This window comes from Ornithorhynchus anatinus, chromosome 3 (genome assembly GCF_004115215.2).
Source record: "Ornithorhynchus anatinus isolate Pmale09 chromosome 3, mOrnAna1.pri.v4, whole genome shotgun sequence".
NCBI classification, from domain to species: domain Eukaryota; kingdom Metazoa; phylum Chordata; class Mammalia; order Monotremata; family Ornithorhynchidae; genus Ornithorhynchus; species Ornithorhynchus anatinus.
Genome location: NC_041730.1, coordinates 135,628,160 through 135,650,494, shown reverse-complemented (window position 1 = coordinate 135,650,494; position 22,335 = coordinate 135,628,160). Strand labels below are relative to the sequence as shown.

At 47.1% G+C, this 22,335-nt stretch overlaps 1 protein-coding gene across 5 annotated transcripts in view; it reads left to right on the top strand.

The window, feature by feature from the left end:
• The window catches only part of LRRC27 (leucine rich repeat containing 27), a 64,868-nt gene that overhangs the window by 6,035 nt on the left and 36,498 nt on the right, over positions 1-22,335 (top strand). For 4 of the 5 annotated variants that reach the window (XM_029059270.2, XM_029059269.2, XM_029059273.2 and 1 more), the window contains exons 3-5: positions 3,616-3,746; positions 13,392-13,450; positions 21,763-21,915. In XM_029059270.2, the coding sequence (XP_028915103.1) occupies positions 3,616-3,746; positions 13,392-13,450; positions 21,763-21,915 (343 nt within the window). The remainder of the gene's footprint in view (positions 1-3,615; positions 3,747-13,391; positions 13,451-21,762; positions 21,916-22,335) is intronic. The other variant, XM_029059271.2, reaches the window with a different exon arrangement.

Genomic DNA, 22,335 nt, shown 5'->3' with positions numbered 1-22,335 from the left:
CTATTGGACTCCCCCAGGCGCTTAGTAGAGCGCCCTGCCCACAGTAAATGCTCAATACTTTCCCGAGCACTAAGTAATAATGTCGGTATTTGTGAAGCGCTTACTATGTGCAGAGCACTGTTCTAAGCGCTGGGGGAGATACAGGGTCATCAGGTCGTCCCACGTGAGGCTCACAGTTAATCCCCATTTTCCAGATGAGGGCACTGAGGCACCGAGAAGTGAAGTGACTCGCCCACAGTCACACAGCTGCCAGGTGGCAGAGCCGGGTTTCGAACCCCTGACCTCTGTACAGTGCTGTGCACCCAGGAAGCACTCAGGAAATGCGATTAAATGAATAAATAAATACGATTAAATGAATGTGTCTGTGGTGTGGCAGTCCACCGTATTTACTGAGCGCTTACTGGGTGCAGAGCAGTGTACTAGGCGCTTGGAGGTTAGACTGTGAGCCCGTCATTAGGCAGGGATCGTCTCTATCTGTTGCCGAATTGTCCATTCCAAGCACTTAGTGCAGTGCTCTGCACATAGTAAGCGCTCAATAAATACTATAGAATGAACAATAAACAGACACATTTTCTGCCCACAATGAGCTTTCAGTCCAGAGGGGTGTTTGTGTGTAGGGAGGGAGGGTGTTAAATCCCAGGGGAAATGGATATGAGAATTTCAAGAACACACTAGCCCTGAAATGGCAGAATAATAATAATGTTGGTATTTGTTAAGCGCATACTATGTGCAGAGCACTGTTCTAAGCCCTGGGGGAGATACAGGGTCATCAGGTTGTCCCACGTGAGGCTCACAGTCTTCATCCCCATTTTACAGATGAGGGAACTGAGGCCCAGAGAAGTGAAGTGACTTACCCACAGTCACACAGCTGACAAGTGGCAGAGCCGGGATTCGAACCCATGACCGCTGGCTCCCAAGCCCGGGCTCTTTCCACTGAGCCACGCTGCTTCTCAATAATAATGTTGATATTTGTTAAGCACTTACTATGTGCAGAGCACTATTCTAAGCACTGGGGGAGATACAGGGTCATCAGGTTGTCCCACGTGAGGTTCACAGTTAATCCCCATTTTACAGATGAGGTAACTGAGGCACAGAGAAGTGAAGTGACTTGCCCACAGTCACACAGCTGCCATGTGGCAGATTCAGGATTCGAACCCCTCACCTCTGACTCTCAAGCCCAGGCTCTTTCCACTGAGCCACACTGCAATGAGAGGCAGCATGATCTGGTGGCTAGAGCAGAGGCCTGAGAGTCAGAAGGACCTGGGTTCTCAGCCCGGCTCTGCCACTTGTCTGCTGTGTGACCTCGAGCAAGTCACTTCACTTCTCTGTGCCTCAGTTCCCTCACCTGGAAAATGGGGATTGAGACTCTGAGCCCCATATGGGACAGGGACTGTAACCAACCTGCTTATTTTGTATCTACCCAGCGCTTAGAACAGCCCCGGGCACATAGTAAGAGTTCATTCATTCATTCAATAGTATTTATTGAGCGCTTACTATGTGCAGAGCACTGTACTAAGCCCTTGGAATGAACAAGTCGGCAACAGACTTGTTAAACAGAGAGTTAAACAAATACCAGTAAAAAAAAGAAGAAATGAGCTTGTGTTTCTCTGCCGGTGGCCGGCTACCGACACTTGATACTTTAGGTTTCAAGTGCCATGAGGGACAAGGCCCGCGTTTAATTCCCACCTATTTTTCTCCCCAAACGTAGCACAGTGCTGTGCACTCAGCAAGCTCTTTTAATAAATAATATTACTACTATTATGGCCCAAGTTAGGAAAAAAAAAATTTTGCCTCCCCCACAAAGGGAGCCACGCCGACGGGGGTGAAAGCCGCAAGCATTTGGCCTGGTATGTGGCATAAATTAATGATGTCAGCACCCCCTCCTCCCGGCCCCACAGCATTTATAATAATAATAATAATGTTGGTATTTGTTAAGCACTTACTATGTGCCGAGCACTGTTCTAAGCGCATTTATGTCCTTTTATCTCTCATTTATTTCTTTCTATTAATGTCCATCTCCCCCTCTGGACTGTAAGCTCAATGTGGGCAGAGAATGTGTCTATTGTCAAGCTCTTAGTACAGTGCTCTGCACACAGTAAGCTTAATACAGTGCCCCAGCCCTTAGTACAGTGCCTGGCACAAAGTAAGCACTTAACAATAATAATGTTGGTGTTTGTTAAGCGCTTACTATGTGCGGAGCACCGTTCTAAGCGCTGGGGTAGACACAGGGGAATCAGGTTGTCCCACATGGGGCTCACAGTCTTAGTCCCCATTTTACAGATGAGGTAACTGAGGCCCAGAGAAGTGAAGTGACTTGCCCACAGTCACACAGTTGACAAGTGGCAGAGGTGGGATTCGAACTCATGACCTCTGACTCCAAAGCCCGTGCTTGGTACTTGCTTAGTACAGTGCTTGGTATATAGTAAACTCTCAATAAATATGGTTGAAGGAACGAACAAAGGCTATAAAAAGAATTGGGGATTTCTATCTGGGTGAATTTTGAGAGGTTATAAAGGGTTTTTTTTTTCTTTTTAGCTGGGTGCAGTTGAAACTATTCATGATAATACACACACATACATCTACGAGAAGCAGCATGGCTCAGTGGAAGGAGCCCGGGCTTGGGAGTCAGAGGTCATGGGTTCGAATCCCAGCTCTGCCACTTGTCAGCTGTGTGACTGTGGGCAAGTCACTTCACTTCTCGGTGTCTCAGTTACCTCATCTGTAAAATGGGGATTAAGACTGTGAGCCTCACGTGGGACAACCTGATGACCCTGTATCTCCCCCAGCGCTTAGAACAGTGCTCCGCACATACTAAGCGCTTAACAAATACCAACATTATTATTATTATTGATACAGATGTCTGTGTAAATCTAAACATAGATCTCTTAGTAAAATCTTAGTCGTGTCTACCGACTTTTGCTAATATCGAACTCTCCCAAGCGCTTAGTATAGTGGTTCATACGCAGTCGTTGCTCGATAAATACGACGAATTGATGTTCATTATATAAATATATTATATAATATAAATTATATTTATAATTGTGTTTATATCATATTTATGGAGTGTTTATATTAAATATTCATTTTATTTATATATTTGTGGGGGAGACGATTATTGAGTCGACTTTACCATTATCTTTTCCGTATGGCAGTCAGCATCGAGTTAAAATTTAAATCGTTTTCGATGTTCGGATTTTAGCAAACTAGGCATACAAAATTTGGCCGGGACCAAAATCATTCATGGCAGAAAAAACTGGGGGGACTGTCTCCACTAGGTTCCAAAATATGATTAGAAATTATTTTTGTCAAGAGATTCTTTTCCTGCCACAACAAACTCGCAAGAAAATAAGAGTGTTCGAATGCTGTATCAGAGTTAAACAGAATGCGCCTTTCAAAACTCACTGACTCCAATGTCTGTTACTTGCTTAAATCAGGACAAAATGTAATTGCGATGGTGAATGTAATTATCAGAGTAGAATCACTCATCCCGTTTCAGTGCTGTCTTGTAATTGTAATAGGTTATTGAGGGTTTTTTTTTTTTTAAGTTAATGAGCTAGCTGCAGAAGAGACATTCTAATTTTGTTTTCTTCTCCTCCCCCCCATCACTCCCCGAAGCAACTGCATCTGCAAGGAAATGCACTGTGCATAATTCCTAAAGATTTTTTTCAACTGCTCCCAAATCTTGTTTGGCTGGATCTCCGGAATAATAAAATTAAACATCTTCCTTCTGGAATCGGAACGCACAAGTAAGGCTCGGGTTTAAATTCTTTTTCCTGAGTTAAAGGAAAAATGGACTGTACTTTTTTTCGACTGTTTGCTGGTTCTTCAGGTGTGTGCTTGCTGGTGGTGAGGGAGCACATTTTAGCCCATTCATTTGCTCGAGGCGGAATACGGGCTTCTATTTTGCTCAGGCGACTTCCCGGCCTTCTCTTTTGTTTTTTTTTTAGGTTGTTAAGCACTTACTATGCACCAGGCACTGTACTCAGCGCTGGGGTAGATATAAGCTAAGCAGGTTGGACACAGTCCCTGTCCCAAATGGGGCTCACAGTCTTAGTCCCCATTTTACAGATGAGAGAACTGAGGCCCCGAGAAGTGAAGCGACTTCCCCAAGGTCACCCAGGAGATGTTTGGTGGAATCGGAATTAAAATCCAGGCCCTCTGACTCCCAGGCTCTCTCCACTGGGACATGCTGCTTGCTAGTTTCTAGGACTGGCTGGATTTATTTGTAGTTATCTTATTCTCAGTTACATTAACATATTTTCCAAGATTTGAGGACATTATAATGAGTTACTGTATTAACGGCTTACTAGCTCCTAAGATGGGCTAAGTATAAGATGATTAGACTGTGAGCCCATCATTGGGCAGAGATTGTCTCTGTTGCCGAATTGTACTTTCCAAGCGCTTAGTACAGTGCTCTGCACATAGTAAGCACTCAATAAATACTATTGAATGAATGAATAATCAGATTGGATACAGTCCCTGGCCCACACCAAGCTCAAGAGAAGCACCTTGGCCTAGTGGAAAGAGCCCGGGACTGGAAATCGGAGGTCCTGGGTTCTAATTCCTGCTCCTCCACTTGTTAGCTGTGTGATCTTGCCACAAACAATAATAATAATAATAATAATGGGATTTGTTAAGTGAGTCCCTGGCCCTCGCCAAGCTCAAGAGAAGCAGTGTGGCTCAGTGGAAAGAGCCCGGGCCTGGGAGTCAGAGGTCATGGGTTCTAATCCCAGCTCCACTGCTTGCCAGCTGTGTGACTTTGGGCAAGTCCCTTAACTTTTCTGTGCCTCAGTTCCCTCATCTGTAAAATGGGGATTGAGAATGTGAGCCCCATTGTGGGACGACCTGATTACCTTGTATTCCCCGCCCCCAGTGCTTGGAATAGTGCTTTGCACATAGTAAGCACTTAAAGGGTACCAACATTATTATTACTATGTGCCAAGCACTGTTCGAAGCACTGGGGGAGATACAAGGTAATCAGGCCGTCCCCTGTGAGGCTCAAGTCTTCATCCCCATTTGACAGATGAGGTAACTGAAGCACAGAGACGTTAATAATAATAATGTTGGTATTTTTTAAGCGCTTACTATGTGCCGAGCACTGTTCTAAGCACTGGGGGAGATACAGGGTCATCAGGTCGTCCCACGTGAGGCTCACAGTGAATCCCCATTTTACAGATGAGGTCACTGAGACACAGAGAAGTTAAGTGACTCGCCCACAGTCACACAGCTGACAAGTGGCAGAGCCGGGAGTCGAACCCATGACCTCTGACTCCGAAGCCCGGGCTCTTTCCACTGAGCCACGCTTCTTCCCAAGTTAAGTGAATTGCCCAAAGTCACACGGCTGACAAGTAACAGAGCCAGGATTAGGACCTGCGACCTCTGACTCCCAAGCCCGGGCTCTCGCCACTGAGCCACACTGCTTCTGTACCTCAGCAACTTCATCTGTAAAATGGGGATGAAGACTCTGACCCCCGCATGGAGCATGGCCCATGTCCAACCTGATAATCTTGTATCTATCCCAGCCCTTAGTACGGTACCTGGCTCATAGTGAGGGCTTAAGTATTTCTTTAAAAAAGAAAATCGAAGAAATAGGGAGAGAAGGTTTCTCATCCCCATTTTCCAGGTAAGTAAAACTGAGGTGAAGTGATTTGCTCAAAGTCATCCAACAGGCCAGTGGCAGAGCTGGGATGAGAAACCCAGTCTCCTACCTCCCCGATCCGTGTTCTTTCCACTAGGCCACACAAAGATCGTAAACATGCTAAGACCGTTCTAGAACACCTGTCTCAAGTAGTTTATCTTCAGACCCAACTCAACAAGGTATAGTTGCATTACCCTATTTATTTTGTTAATGAGATGTACATCACCTTGATTCTATTTATTTGCTGTTGTTTTAAGGAGATGTTCATCCCCTCGATTCTATTTATCGCTATCGTTTTTGTCTGTCCGTCTCCCCCGATTAGACCGTAAGCCCGTCAGTGGTAAGGGACTGTCTCTATCTGTTACCGATCTGTACATTCCAAGCGCTTAGTACAGTGCTCTGCACATAGTAAGTGCTCAATAAATACTATTGAATGAATTAATGAATGAATTCACATGCTCTACAGTGGAATTCCAAAAGGATTTATGTATACATAGCTGTAATTCATTTATATTAACGTCTGTTTCCCCCTCTAGACTGTAAGCTTTTTGGGGGCGGGGAATGGGTCTGTTATATTGTTATATTGTCCTCTCCCAAGTGCTTAGTACAGTGCCCTGCACACAGAAAGCACACAATGAATATGATTCACTAACACTCTCAAGATCCTTTTCTAGAAGTAGTCTTTTGCCGGTCTATAATAATGCTTTTAGGGAAGCAGTCCACGACAGGATCACACTAATTCATCTTGGGTTAATAATAACGATAATCACTCTGGTATCTGTTAAGCCATTACTATATGCGAAGCACTGTTCTAAGCCCTGGGGTAGATACAAGATAATCGGCTTGGACAACAGTCCCTGTCCCTCACTCTTAATCCTCATTTTACAGATGAGGTAACTCAGGCCCAGAGAAGGAAAGTGACTTGCCCCGGGTCACACAGCAGACGGGGGAATGGAGCAGGGGGCAGGGACGGGGGAGAGGACAGGGGGATGGGGCAGGGGACAGGAACAGACTGTAAGCCCGTCAAAGGGCAGGGACCGTCTCTATCTGTTACCGATTTGTCCATTCCAAGCGCTTAGTACAGTGCTCTGCACATAGTAAGTGCTCAATAAATACTATTGAATGAATGAATGACACGCAAATTCGTGCAGCGTTCCATATTTTTATGGTATTGACGCCTGACTACTTGTTTCGTTTTGTCTGACAACAAAACCAAACAAGTAGACAGGCATCAACAGCATCAAAACAGATAATAGAATTATATATAGACATCATTAATAAAATAGAGTAATAAATATATACAAATATACACAAGTGCCTATTTATTTTGTTAATGAATTGTACATCGCCTTGATTCTATTTAGTTGCCATTGTTTTTACGAGATGTTCTTCCCCTTGACGCTGTTTAGTGCCATTGTTCTCGTCTGTCCGTCTCCCCCGATTAGACTGTAAGCCCGTCAAACGGCAGGGACTGTCTCTATCTGTTGCCGACTTGTTCATCCCAAGCGCTTAGTACAGTGCTCTACACATAGTAAGCGCTCAATAAATACTATTGAATGAATGAAAGTGCCGTGGGGAGGGGAAAGGGGTAGAGCAGAGGGAGGGAGGAGGGGGAATGGGGAGGGAAGGGGGAGCAGAGGGAAAGGGAGGGCTCAGTGTGGGAAGGCCTCCCGGAGGAGGTGAGCTCTCAGGAGGGCTTGGAAGAGGGGAAGAGAGTTAGTTTGGCGGAGGTGAGGAGGGAGGGCGTTCCAGGCCAGAGGTTGGACGCGCGGTACAGGGCTGGATGGTGGGACAGGCGACCAAGGCACAGTGATTAAGTGTGATTAAGATGATTAAGTGCTTCAAAGCCGGTGGAGAGGAGTTTGATGCAGAGGTGGATGGGCATCTTCCTCTGTAGTATTTATTGAGCACGTACTGTATGCAGAGCACTGTATTAGGGCTCACGAGACTACGAGAGAGTTCGTAGACAAGATCCTTGACCTTAAGGAACTCACAACCTAATGGGTAAAAAAGAGAGACTAAAATAATTTTCAGATGGGAGGAAGGAAAAGGGGCAGTAAGCTTGCTGTGCGCAGGGAGGGTGTCTGCTAATTCTGTTATAATAATAATAATGGTGGTCTTTTTTAAGCGCTTACTATGTGCCAAGCACCGTTCTAAGCGCTGGGGGAGATACAAGGTTATTAGGTTGCCCCACGTGGGGCTCACAGTCTTAATCACCATTTTACAGATGAAGTAAAAGGAGAAGCAGCGTGGCTCAGTGGAAAGAGCCTGGGCTTCGGAGTCAGAGGTCATGAGTTCGACTCCCGGCTCTGCCACTTGTCAGCTGTGTGACTGTGGGCGAGTCACTTCACTTCTCTGTGCCTCAGTTCCCTCATCTGTAAAATGGGGATTAAAAGTGTGTGAGCCCCACGTGGGACAACCTGGCTACCTTGTATCTCCCCCAGCGCTTAGAACAGTGCTCGGCACCTAGTAAGCGCTTAACAAATACCAACAACATTATTAAGTAACTGAGGCACAGAGAAGTGAAGTGACTTGCCCAAAGTCACCCAGCTGACAAGCGATGGAGTCGGGATTAGAATCCACGATCTCTGACCTCTGTTGTAGCTAACTCTCCCAAGCGCACTCGTTTATTCAACGTACTTATTGACTGCTTATAGTGTGCGGAGCACTGTACTAAGCACTTGGGAAAGTACAGTACCACAATAAGCACCCAATAAATGTCACTAATTGACTGATGTGTAGTTAGCGCTGGATAGGATATGTGAGAATAATAATTGTCAGAGGTCATGGGTTTGAATTCTGGCTCTGCCAGTTGGCTGCTGTGTGACCTTGGGCAAGTCATTTCACTTCCTCTGTGCCTCAGTTATCTCATCTGTAAAATGGGGCTTAAGACCGTGAGCCTCACATGGGGCAATCTTAATACCCTGTGTCTACCCCAGCGCTCAGAACAGTGCTCTGCACATAGTAAGCACTTAAATACCAACATCATTATTATAATAATAATGATAGTATCGTTAAGCATTGACTAGGTGCCAAACACTCTTCTAAGGGCTGAGATAGATACAAGTTAATCAGGTTGGACACAGTGTTTGTCCTCTGTAGGACTCACTGTCTAAGTAGGAGGGAGTTCAGGCATTGGATTCCCATTTTTCAGAAGAGGAAACTGAGGCACAGAGAAGTTAAGTCACTTGCCCAAAGTTACACAGCAAGCCAGTAGCAAAATCGGGATTAGAATTCAGATCTCTGATTCCCAGGCTCCGTGCTTTTTCCACGAGGCCATGCCGCTTTAATAATAATTGTGCTATTTGTTAGCGCTTACTATTTGCCAAGTCCCGTGCTAAGTATTGAGGAAGGTACGACATCACCAGAGTAGATTTAGTCCCCACCCAATTGGGGTTCACAGTACATTTTGCTCTTTCTTTTTTTAATGGTGTTTGTTAAAAACTTACTATATGCCACTCACTGTTCTAAGCACTGGGGTAGATTCAAGCTAATCAGATTGGACGCAGTCCATGTCCCACATAATAATTTTGGTATTTGTTAAGTGCTTACTATGTGCCAAGTACTGTTCCAAGCTCTGGGGTAGGTACAAGGTCATCAGGTTGTCCCACGTGGGGCTCACAGTCTTCATCCCCATTTTCCAGATGAGGTAACCGAGGCACAGAGAAGTGAAGTGACTTGTCCAAGGCCACACAGCAGCCAAGTGGTGGAGTCTGGATTAGAACCCATGACCTTGTGACTCCCAGAGCCGGGCTCTATACACTAGGGAACAGTCGTTCAAGATGTCCAAGCGGTGCAGAAGGGCTGAAGGGACAGTATAACTTGGGGGGATGAGCAATCTAGCAGGGAAAGCCTCCCGGAGAAGATGTAATAATAATAATAATAATGTTGGTATTTGTTAAGCGCTCACTATGTGCAGAGCACTGTTCTAAGCGCTGGGAGAGACGTGATTCCAGAAACGCTTTGAAGATGGGTAGAGCGGTGGTAGATCATTAGTGGAAGAAGAGGGAGTCCCAATCAGGTCAGTCCCAACCAAGGAACCTATAATAATCATTGCAGTATTTGTTAAGCGCTTACTATGTGCCAGGCACTGTTGTAAGCACTGGAGTAGAGAAAAGCTAATCGGTTTGGACACAGTCCATGCCCCGCCTGGGGCTCACGTCTTAATCCCCATTTTACAGATGAGGTAACTGAGGTGCAGGGAAGTTACAAGACTTGCCCCAGGTCACCCAGCAGACGAGAGGCGGAGCCGGGACTAGAACCCAGGACCTTCCTAGTCCCAGACCCCGGGCTCTATCCACTAGGCCATACCGCTTCTCCAGCCTGCCACTTGGCTGCTGGGTGACCTTGGACAAGTCGCTTCACTTCTCTGGGCCTCGGTTTCCTCAACTCTAAAATGGGGATTCAAGATCAGTTTTGCCTCCTACTCGGACTGTGAGCCCCAGGTGGGATGAGGACCGTGTAGGACCTGAATAACTTGTATCTACCCCAGCTGCGCTTAGAACAGTGCTTCAGACAAGGTAAGCGCTTAACAAGTACCATTAAATAAAAAGCACTCGGGCTGTAGCATCTAAACCGCGACCTGGTAGTTGGAATATGCCTCACGCTCGTCTCTCTTGACATCAACCCCTTTTTCACACCCTCCCCGTCCCTGCCTGGAACTCCCTCCCGCTTCATATCCCAAAGATCACCTTCCTGCCCATCTCCAAAGCCCTGCTGAAATCCTACCTCCTCCAGGAAGCCTGCCCTGACTAACCTCTCATGTCCCCACGCTATTTTCCCTTCTTTCTACCTCACGTGTGCATTTGAAGTACTCACCCCACCCCTACTTCCACAGCACTTACGCACATATTCTTATATAAGGTTCACTCATTCATTCATTCAATAGTATTTATTAAGCGCTTACTATGTGCAGAGCACTGTGCTAAGCGCTTGGAATGGACAAATCGGTAACCGGTAGAGACAGTCCCTGCCCTTTGACGGGCTTACGGTCTAATCGGGGGAGACGGACAGGCGAGAACGATAGCAATAAATAGGATCGAGGGGATGAACATCTCATTAAAACAATAGCAAATAAATAGAATCAGGGTGATGTACATCTCATTAACAAAATAAATAGGGTAATGAAGATATATACAGTTGAGCGGACGAGTACGGTGCCGAGGGGAGGGGAAGGGAGAGGGGGAGGAGCAGAGGGAAAGGGGGGAAAAGAGGGCTTAGCTGAGGAGAGGTGAAGGGGGTGGGGGGGAGCAGAGGGAGCAGAAGGAAAAGGGGGAGCTCAGTGTGGGAAGGCCTCTTGGAGGAGGTGAGCTCTAAGTAGGGTTTTGAAGAGGGGAAGAGAATTTGTTTGGCGGAGGTGAGGAGGGAGGGCGTTCCGGGACCGCGGGAGGACGTGGCCCGGGGGTCGATGGCGGGATGGGCGAGAACGGGGGAAGGTGAGGAGGTGGGCGGCAGAGGAGCGGAGCGTGCCGGGTGGGCGGTGGAAAGAGAGAAGGGAGGAGAGGTAGGAGGGGGCAAAGGGATGGACAGCCTTGAAGCCTAGAGTGAGAAGTTTTTGTTAGGTTGCTTCCCTTACCTGAAATTTATTTTAATTTCTTTTTCCCCTTCTAGATGGTAAGCTTCTTTGGGGCAGAAATCAGTCAGTGGTATTTATTGAGGGCTGACGGTGTGTGGAACACTGGACAAAGTCTACTAAAGTCTACAGTCGGGGGAAGCAGCGTGGCTCACTGGAAAGAGCCTGGGCTTTGGAGTCAGAGGTCATGGGTTCGACTCCCGGCTCTGCCACTTGTCAGCTGTGTGACTGAGGGCGAGTCACTTCACTTCTCGGTGCCTCAGTTACCTCATCTGTAAAATGGGGATTAACTGTGAGCCTCAGGTGGGACGACCCGATTACCTTTGTATCTACCCCAGCGCTTAGAACAGTGCTCGGTACATAGTAAGCGCTTAACAGATACCAACATTATTATTATTATTAAAGGAGGGATCATGTCTACTGATTCTGTTGGACTCTCCCGAATGCTTAGCTCCGAACTCAATAAATAATAATGATAATTATGGTACTTGTTAAGCACCCCTCTCAGGGTCGCACCTGGAGAGTTTCCAGTCCTCTACCAGTCTCGGCTATGGGAGGGAGAGTCGAGCAGAGACCTGTCCGGTCCGTTCCTAATTTGGTGAGTGGCTAGCGAGCGGCAGGCCATCGGCTACAAGTCAAAACTCCCCCGTGTTGGGCATTAGCGAGAGGGAGGGGAGAGAGTTGAGGGCAGAGACTCGAGTTGATTGCACGGAAGGCGGCAGTTGTAAACCACTTTTCGTATTTTTCCCAAGAAAACTCTGTGGATCCACTAACAGAACGATTGCAGATGGAGAACGGGGCCTTCTGGGAGAGATGTGTCCATGATGTCGCTGTGGGTCGGAAATGACTCGACGGAGTAGGACAAGACTTGTTAATAATAATAATAATAACAATAATGTTGGTATTTGTTAAGCGCTTTCTATGTGCCAAGCACTGTTCTAAGCGCTGGAAACTATACAAGGTCATCAGGTTGTCCCCCGTGGGGCTCCCAGTCTTCATCCCCCTTTTACAGATGAGGTCACTGAGGCCCAGAGAAGTTAAGTGACTTGCCCAAAGTCACACAGCAGACAAGTGGCAGAGTCGGGATTAGAACCCACGACCTCTGATTCCCAAGCCCGGGCTCTTTCCACTGAGCCATGCTGTTAAGCGCTTTCTATGTGGCAAGCACAGTTCTAAGCCCTGGAGTAGATACAAGCTAATCGGGAAGGACGCAGTCCCTGTCCCACATGAGGCTCTTAGTCTTCATCTCCATTTTACAGATGAGGTAACAGAGACACGGAGAAGTTAAGTGACTTGCACAAGGTCACTTATAGCAGACAAATGGCCGAGCAGGATTAGAACCCAGGTCCTTCTGACTCCCAGGCCTGTGCTCTATCCACCAGGCCATACCTCTTTTGATGTTGATTTTGCTAGCCACAGCGGAGAAAAATGAAGGTCTTATAGGAAGTTGAGAATCGGCTTTCTTGCTTTGTCTTGTCTTATCTGTCGAGTCGTCTCTGACCCAAAGAGACGCCAAGGACTCTTCTCTCCCAGAAGGCCCCACCTCCATCTGCCTTCGTTCTGGTGGTGGATCCATAGTTTTCTTGGTAAAAATCTGGACGTACCATCCCCTCCTTCTGTCTAGAAGCAGCGTGGCTCAGTGGAAAGAGCCCGGGCTTGGGAGTCAGAGGTCATGGGTTCGAATTCCGGCTCGGCCACTTGTCAGCTGTGTGACTGTGGGCAAGTCACTTAACTTCTCTGTGCCTCAGTTACCTCATCTGTAAAAATGGGGATAAAAAATGTGAGCCCCACATGGGACAACCTGATTACCTGTATCTACCCCAGAGCTTAGAACAGTGCTCGGCACATAGTAAGCGCTTAACAAATACCATAATTATTATTATTATTATTCTGTGCAGTAAACCCGAGTGTCCACCCTCAACTCTCTCCTATGCCACTGCTGTCCAGTACAGGTGAGTTTTGACTTGTAGCAGATTGCTTAGCACTCACTAGCCACTAGCCAAGCTAGGAACGGAACGGACAGACCTCTGCTTCGCTCTCCCTCCCATAGCCGAGACTGGTAGAGGACTGGAAACTCTCCAGGTGCCACCCTGAGGGTCTTGCGCTTTATAGGTGTTCGGTTTTTTTTGGTATATTTTTTGCTTTCTCAACTGAGTTCTCATTTTCTGCTTCACTTTAAAGGTTTTTGCAAACTTTACTTTTAGAAAGGAACCCCATTAAAACGTTGCCTGTGGAGCTGGGTAAGTATGTAACGTTTTCATATAAATTGATTATTCAGTGACTTTCGAAAAACAATCTTTAAAAAGTGATCAAAAAGTCAAAAAGCTTTTCAAAAAGCGATCGTTTAAGCATGCTCCATGAATCAAAATACAAATGCATTATCAGAAAGAGCGGATATGGCCGATGTAGCAGACAAAAGAGGTTTGCGTCATTAGTTGATTAAGTAAATCGATGTGGCTATTTAATGCCAAGCAAAATTTCATCCTTCAAATCCTTGTCTGTTAACCAATCAAACATTTATTGAGTGCTTAGTGACTGCAGAGCCCTGTACTGAGCGCTTGGGAGAGTACGGTGTAGCAGAGTTGGTAGACTTGTTCCCTGCCCACAGTGAGCTTACAGTCTAGCAGGGGAGACAAACTTTAATATAAATACAAAAGTTACAGACATGTAACATGTTCATTCAATAGTATTTATTGAGCTCTTACTATGTGCAGAGCACTGTACTAAGCGCTTGGAATGTACAAATCGGTACAGATAGAGACAGTCCCTGCCCTTTGATGGGTTTACGGTCTAATCGGGGGAGACGGACAGACAAGAACGATGGCAATAAATAGAATCGAGGGGAAGAGCATCTCATTAAAACAATAGCAAATAAATAGAATCAAGGCGATGTACATCTCATTAACAAAATAAATAGGGCAGTGAAGATATATTCAGTTGAGCGGACGAGTACAGTGCTGAGGGGATGGGACGGGAGAGGGGGAGGAGCAGAGGGAAAAGTGGGGGAGAAGAGGGTTTAGCTGCGGAGAGGTGAAGGGGGGGTGGTAGAGGGAGTAGAGGGATAAAGGGAGGAGCTCAGTCTGGGAAGGCCTCTAGGAGGAGGTGAGCTTTAAGTAGGGTTTTGAAGAGGGGAAGAGAATTAGTTTGGCAGAGGTGAGGAGGGAGGGCGTTCCGGGACCGCGGGAGGACGTGGCCCGGGGCTCGACGGCGGGATAGGCAAGAACGGGGGACAGTGAGGAGGTGGGCGGCGGAGGAGCAGAGCGTGCGGGGTGGGCGGTGGGGGTATGTACGTATGTTCTGTGGGGCTGATGGAGGGTGACTGAAGAGCAAATTCAAGTGCAAGGGTGACACGGAAGGGAGCGGGAGAAGAGGAAATGGGGGCTTCGTCAGGGAAGGCCTCTCGGAGGAGATGGGCCTTCAAAAAGGCTTTGAAGAGGGGGAGAGTAGTTGTCTGTCGGATATAAGAGGGCCTTCCAGGTCAGGGGCAGGAGATGAACGAGATTGAGATACAGTGAACAGGTTGACGTTAGAGGAGTGAAGTCTGTGGACTGGGTTGTAGTAGGAGAATAGTGAGGTGAGGTAGGAGGGGGCAAAGGGATTGACTGCTTTAAAGCCAGTGGTGAGGAATTTCTGTTTGACATAGAGGGGGATGGACAAGCCCTGGAGGTTCTTGAGGAGTGGGGAAACACGGATTGAACGTTTTTGTAGAAAAATGATCCGGGCGGCAGAGCGAACTACGGACTGGAATGGGGAGAGACAGGAGGCAGGAAGAACAACAGGGAGGCTGATCAAGGCAGGATAGGACAAGTGCTTGGATTAACGTGGTAGCGTTTTGGATGGAGGGGAAATGGTGGATTTCACTGATATTGTGGAGGTAGAGCCTACAGGATTTAATGACAGATCGAATATTTGTGTTGAATGAGAGAGGTGAATTCGCGGCTAACGCCAAAGTTACGGGCTTATGAGACAGGAAGGATGGAGGTGCCGGCTCCAGTATTGGAAAGTCATGGGGAGGACGGGGTTTGGGTGGGAAGATAAGGAGCTCTGTTTCAGGTGTGTTAAGCATGAGGTGATGGAAGGATGTCCAAGTAGAGCTGTCCCGAAGGCAGGAGGAAATGTGAGACTGCAGAGAGGGAGAGAGATCAGGGCTGGAGATGGAGATTTGAGAATCATCCACACAGAGTTGGTAGTTGAAGCCGTGTGAACGAATGAGTTCTCCAAAGGAGTGGGTGTAGATGGAGAATAGAAGGGGACCCAGAAGCGAACCTTGAGGGACCCCCACAGTGAGGGGGTGGGAGGCAGAGGAGGAGCCCGCGAAAGAGACTGAGAACGAGCGGCCAGAGAGATAGAGGAGAGCCAGGAGAGGACAGGGTCGGCGAAGCCGAGGTCGGATAATATTTCCAGGAGCAAGGGGTGGTCCACAGTGTCAAAGGCAGCTGAGGGGTCAAGGAGGATTAGGGTGGAGTTGAAGCCTTTGGATTCGGCAAGGAAGAGATCACTGATGACCCTCGAGAGGGTTTCTGAGGCGTGAAGGGGACGGAAGCCGGGTTGGAGGGGGTCGAGGGGAGAATTGGAGGAGAGGAATTCGTGGCGGTGGGTATAGGCAATTGGCTCAAGGAGTTTGGTGGAGAAGAATGGTGGGAAGAGGAGAACTTTGAACTAAGTGCTTGGGAGAGGAGAACAGAGTTAGTGGACGTGATCTCTGCCCTCGAGGAGCTCACGATCGGGCAGAGGAGGGAGATGTTAAAATAAATTACAGGTAACGGGAAACTATCGAGTATAACGAATTCTGGGATAAAATAGCATACAAGCTACTCTGCCCGATCTGTTTTGTAATAATAATAATAACGATGGTATTTGTTAAGGGCTTACTATGTGCCAAGCACTGTTCTAAGCGCTGGGGTAGATACAAGGTGATTAGATTGTCCCACCTAGGGCTCACAGTCTTCATCCCCATTTTACAGATGAGGTCACTGAGGCACAGAGAAGTGAAGTGACTTGCCCAAGGTCGCAGAGCAGACAAGTGGGGAAGCTGGGATTAGAACCCACATCTTCTGCCTCCCAGGCCTGGGCTCTTTCCACTAAGCCCGCTGCTTCTCTACTTACCTCAATGTATATTACAGTCCTTGACACATAATAAGCACTTAACAGATACCACAATTAAATGTTATGTCAATCACTTTTGCAATATTTTACATGTTATTTGTGCCGAAAGATGGCTAGGTGTTTACTTTCTAATCACATCTCCGGGGTTCCCGCTAAGGTGGTGAGCCTCTTGCGGTTTGAAAACAAGCAATCTTTATTTCAAACCCTGAAAAATTATTTCTAGAAGTCCCCTGTCGAGGAACAGGTGTTTCCGGTAGGAGATGGGTAGGGAAACAGGGCAGTTTAATGGAAAAAAGCCGGGACCGGGAGCCAGAGGACCTGGGTTCTATTCCCAGCTCTGCCTCTTGCCCGTCTGTGACCTTGGACAAGTCACTTCACGTCTCAGTCTCTTCATCTGTATAATGGGAATCCGTGATCTGTTCTCCCTCCTACTTAGACTGTGAGCCCCATGTGGGACGGGGACTGTGCCCCACCGGATTATTTGTATTTTTTTGTTTTGTTTTCTGTTGTCCGAATGAGGGAAGCCATGGAAGGAAGTGTTCTTTTACCCGATGAGAAATCCTGATTTGAATTTAATTTGCTCAGAAATGGTAATGTAATTTAAATAAACTAAGGAAAGAAAAGAAAGTATGCAAGCATGAAGCCATTAGTAGGGCAAAGGGTACAAAAAAATAGAAGTTAGAAGAAAGCAAAAAACCACAGAGTGAGAAATAGAAATGTTGGACTGACATCATTCCCCAGCTATAAATGCGATGGGGAAAATAAGCAGAAGAATTTCATCTTTTATCGCTGACTGAGTTCCATCGTTCTTTGATATTTCTTAAATTAGGAATAGTTGGTTGGGTGCCTCTAGAACTTAACCTCTGGGCTTTAAGCTATTAATGTTGACTCCACTATGCTTTATTTTCAGAAGACACTGATTTGGAAAATTCCATTTGTGCCATTTTATGCTCTTTTCTACCCTAACGGGCCTTTATGTGCAATGATAGGGCATCGATCTAAAAAGTGCCCAGGTTGAGACCCGCTAGAACTCTTGAAAGGGATGAGAGGCTGGTTCACTAACTGGTTCACTGCTTTTGATGGTGGCGTCTCCTGCCGAGAATGACGGACAAGCCTCGCTCCAGCCACGAGGGCTCTGGACCCCAGAATCTGGGCAGAGGAAGTGATTCTAATAAAAACTGTGATATTTCTTAAATGCTTACTATGTGCCAGGCACTACTGAGAAGCAGCCTGATTTAGTGGAAAGAGCCTGGGCTTGGGAGTCACGGGTCATGGGTTCGAATCCCAGCTCTGCCACTTGTCAGCTGTGTGACTGTGGGCAAGTCACTTCACTTCTTTGGGCCTCAGTGACCTCATCTGTAAAATGGAGATTAACTGTGAGCCTCACGTGGGACAACCTGATGACCCTGTATCTACCCCAACGCATAGAACAGTTCTCTGCGCAGAGTAAGTGCTTAACAAATACCAACTTTTTTTTCCCCAGTGCTTAGAACAGTGCTTGGCACATAGTAAGCACTTAACAAATACCATAATTATTCAGCGCTTAGAACAGTGGTTGGCACAGAGTAAGTGCTTAACAAATACCATCATTATTATTATTTATTACCCTATTTATTTTGTTAATGAGGTGTACATCCCCTTGATTCTATTTATCGTGATTAAGTTGTCTTGTTTATGTCTGTCTAACCCCCACCCCGCCCGATTTAGACTGTGAGCCCGTCACTGGGCAGGGACTGTCTCTATCTGTTGCCAAATTGTACATTCCAAGCGCTTAGTATAGTGCTCTGCACATAGTAAGTGCTCAATAAAAGATTGAATGAATGAATTATACTAAGCGCTGGAGAAAACTCAAGGTCATGAGGTTGGACACAGTCCTTGTCCCACGTGGGGCTCACAGTCTTAATCCTCATTTAAATAATAATAATAGTAATAGTTGTGGTATTTGTTAAGTGTTTACTATGTGGATACAAGTGGGGTGGATACAAGCAAATCGGGTTGGACACAGTCCCCGTCCCGTGTGGGGCTCACAGTTTCAATCCCCATTTAACAGATGAGATAAAGGAGGTAGAGAGAAATGAAGTGACTTCCCCAAGATCACCCAGCAGACAAGTGGCAGAGGCAGAATTAAAACCCAGGTCCTTCTGACTCCCGGGCGCCGTGCTCTATCCATTAGGTCACGTTGCTCCTCTGATTCGCTCAACACCACTTTTGCTCTCTTGTCCCTGCCGGTCGTGTTCCCCTGGGACGTGGAGTGCCACGAATCCGGAGGCAGGTCGGAAGACACCACGTTTAGAAGTTTTCAGGCAAGAACTTTTACCTACAAAGCCCATTTAAGCTGAGGTGCCGAGGCCTGTTTCTGCTCTCCTAGCCAGCTCTTTTTCCAAATTCCGGCTGAGGCTGTCCACCAGTCAGTCAGTCAGTCGTATTTATTGAGCACTTACTGTGTGCGGGGCACTGTACTAAGCGCTTGGGAGAGCACAATACAACAGTAAAGAGACACATTCCCTGCCCACGATGAGCTCACGGTCTAGAGGTGCCCTGGGTATTCTCAGCGTGGCTTAGTGGCTAGAGCCCGGCCTGGGCTGCAGAAGGACATGGGTTCTAATCCCGGCTCCACCAAATGTCTGCCGTGTGACCTTGGGTAAGTCACTTCACTTCTCGGGCCTCAGTGACCTCGTCTGTAAAATGGAGATTAAGAGTGTGAGCCCTAGGAGGGACAGGGACCGTGTCTAATCTGCTTAACTTGTATCTACCCCAGTGCTCAGAACAGTGTTCAGCATATAGTAAGCACTTAACAAGTACCGTTATTATTATTTTTTTTCTGGTCAGAAATAGTTGCTACTTATGGTGCAGCCCTATTAGAGTGGGAGGCAGAACGGTTTTTGTGGAAAGAACACGAACTAGGAGTCAGGAGACCCCGAGTGCTAATCCTGACTCCATCATCCCTGTAGAGAAGGAGCGTGGCTCAGTGGAAAGAACCCGGGCTGGGGACTCAGAGGTCGTGGGTTCAAATCCCAGCTCCGCCGCTTGTCAGCTGGGTGACTTTGGGCAAGTCACTTCACTTCTCTGGGCCTCAGTTCCCTCAACTGTAAAATGGGGATGAAGACTGTGAGCCCCACGTGGGACAACCTTGTATCCTCCCCGGTGTTTAGAACAGTGCTTTGCACATAATAACCGCTTAACAAATGCCTTCATTATTATTATTATTATTTTCAACTACTGGCTGGGTGATCCTGGGCAAGTCAATCATTCATTCATTCAATCGTATTTATTGAGAGCCTTCTGTGTGTGCTTGGGGGAGTAAAATATAATAATAATAATAATAATGTTGGTATTTGTTAAGCACTTACTATGTGCAAGCACTGTTCTAAGCGCTGGGGGGGGGGGGCACAAGGTGATCAGGTTGTCCCTCATGGGGCTCAGAGGCTTCTTCCCATTTGACAGATGAGGTAACTGAGGCCCAGAGAAGTGAAATGACTTGGCCAAAGTCACACAGCTGACAAGTGGTGGAGACGGAATTAGAACCCATCACCTCTGACTCCCAAGCCCGGGCTCTTGCCAGTGAGCCACGCTGAACAGACACATTCCCTGCCTAAAACAAGCTCATGATGATGATATTTGTTAAGAACCTAATGTGTGCCAAGCACTGTTATGCTCTTGATGCCTGTCCACTTGCTTTGTTTTATTTTGTTGTCTGTCTCCCCCCTTCTAGACTGTGAGCCGGTTGTTGGGTAGGAATTGTCTCTATCTGTTGCCAAATTGTACTTTCCAAGCGCTTAGTACAGGGCTCTGCACCCAGTAAGCGCTCAATACGTACGATTGAATGGATGGATGAATGTTCTAAGCGCTGGGGTAGATAGAAACTAATCAGGTTGTTCCACGCGGGGCTTACAGTCTTAATCCCCATTTTACAGATGGGGTAACTGAGGCACAGAGAGGTGAAATGACTTGCCCGAAGTCACTTGCCCAAAGTGGCACAGCCGAGATTAGAACCCACGACCTCCGACTCCCAAGCCCGGGCTCTTTCCGCTGAGCCACGCTGCTTCTCGTAGCTAAAGGCAAGTCAACTTACCCTCTCTGGGTCTGTTTCCCAGTGCTTAGAACAGTGCTTGGCACATAGTAAGTGCTTAACAAATACCATAATAATAATAATAATTCCACATCTGTAAAATGGAGACAAAATGGCTACTCTCTCTCTCCCTCTTAAACTGCAAAACCTGGTTAGTAGAGAGACTGTGGCCAATCCAGTTATCTTGTTTCTGGCTCAGAGTTTACAGTACAGTGCTTGGCACCTATTAAGCTCTCAATAAACACCCCAGTTGTTATTATTAGACACTCCATCCCCTCTGATTTTTTCCCTGCCCTCCCTGACACACAGACTATATTGTGGCATGAGGCGCGAGGAGCAGCATGGCATAGTTTTCATTCATTCAGTTCAATCGTTCGATTGTATTTATCGAGCGCTTACTGTGTGCAGAGCACTGTACTAAACGTTTGGAAAGTTCAAGGCAGCAATAAAAAAAGACAACCCCGGGCTCACAGTCTAGAATGGGAGGAGACAGACATCAATACAAGTAAAACAGGCATCGATATAAATAAATAGAATTATAAATATGTTCTATGTACAAAGGTGCTGTGGGGTGGGGAGAAGAGGGAAAGAGCAAGGGGAGCAAGTGAGGGTGACGCAGAAGGGATGGGGAGAGGAGGAAAAGTGGGGTTTAGGCTGGGAAGGCCTCTTGGAGGAGGTGGGCCTTCGGTAGGGCTTTGAAAGGGGGAAGAGTCTGTGGGATTTGAGGAGGGAGGGCTTTCCGGGCCAGAGGCGGGACGTGGGCCAGGGGTCGGCAAGGAGAAGGGCGAGATGGAGGCCCAGTGAGAAGGTTAGCCCCAAAAGGGCAGAGTGTGTGGGCTGGGATAGAGAAGGAGAGGAGGAAAGCAGTAGATAGAGTCCGACCCTGGGAGTCAGAAAGTCGTGGTTCTAATCCCGCTCTGCCATTTGTCTGCTGTGTGACTGTGGGCAAGTCACTTCACTTCTCCGGGCCTCAGTTCCCTCATCAGTAAAATGGGGATTAAGACTGCGAGCCTCACGTGGGACAACCTGATTACCCTGTATCTACGCCAGCGCTTAGAACAGTGCTCTGCACATAGTAAGCGCTTAACAAATACCAACATTATTATTATGATTGTCTGCCGTGTGGCCTTGGGCAAGTCGCTTCACCTCTCTGGGCCTCAGTTACCGCATCTGTAAAGCGGGGGATGAAGACTGTGAGGCTCTGCGGGACAGGGACTGTGTCCAACTTGATTCCTTGTATCCACCCCAGCATCGAGTACAGTGCCTGCTGCATAGTAAGCACTTAACCAATTCCATAATTAGTATTACTATTCATAATCCTGAACCCAATATGCAAAACACAAGTGAAATTCTCACAGATTCCTATTCTTTTTGCAGGTAACTTGACATCTCTGAAAGCTTTGAATTTAAGGTACTGTCCTTTGGAATTCCCCCCAATGAATATAGTGGAGAAGGGGCTCCTGGCTATCCTGGCCTATCTCCGCCAATGGGATCAGGAGAAGTGCACATCTTTGAGCTCGGCTTCCCAAGGTGGGTCAGCCAGTTGTTTGGGGTCGACTTTCTGGGCTTGGCCATTTCTGGAAAAGAGATTCAGTAGTATTTATTGAGCGCTTACTATGTGCAGAGCACTGTACTAAGCGCTTGGAACGGACAAATCGACAACAGATAGAAACAGTCCCTGCCCCTTGACGGGCTTACGGTCTAATCGGGGAAGACGGGCAGACGAGAACGATGGCAATAAGAGATCCACTTAGGCTTGATCCTCGAGGAGATGAAGATGGGGCTACATATAGGTAGCCCCTCAATGGGCAGGGATTGTCTCTATCTGTGGCCGAATTGTCCATTCCAAGCGCTTAGTACAGTGCTCTGCACGTAGTAAGCGCTCAATAAATACTATTGAACGAATGAATATAGGTCAATACATATATATGGAGAGAGAGAGAGATTCAT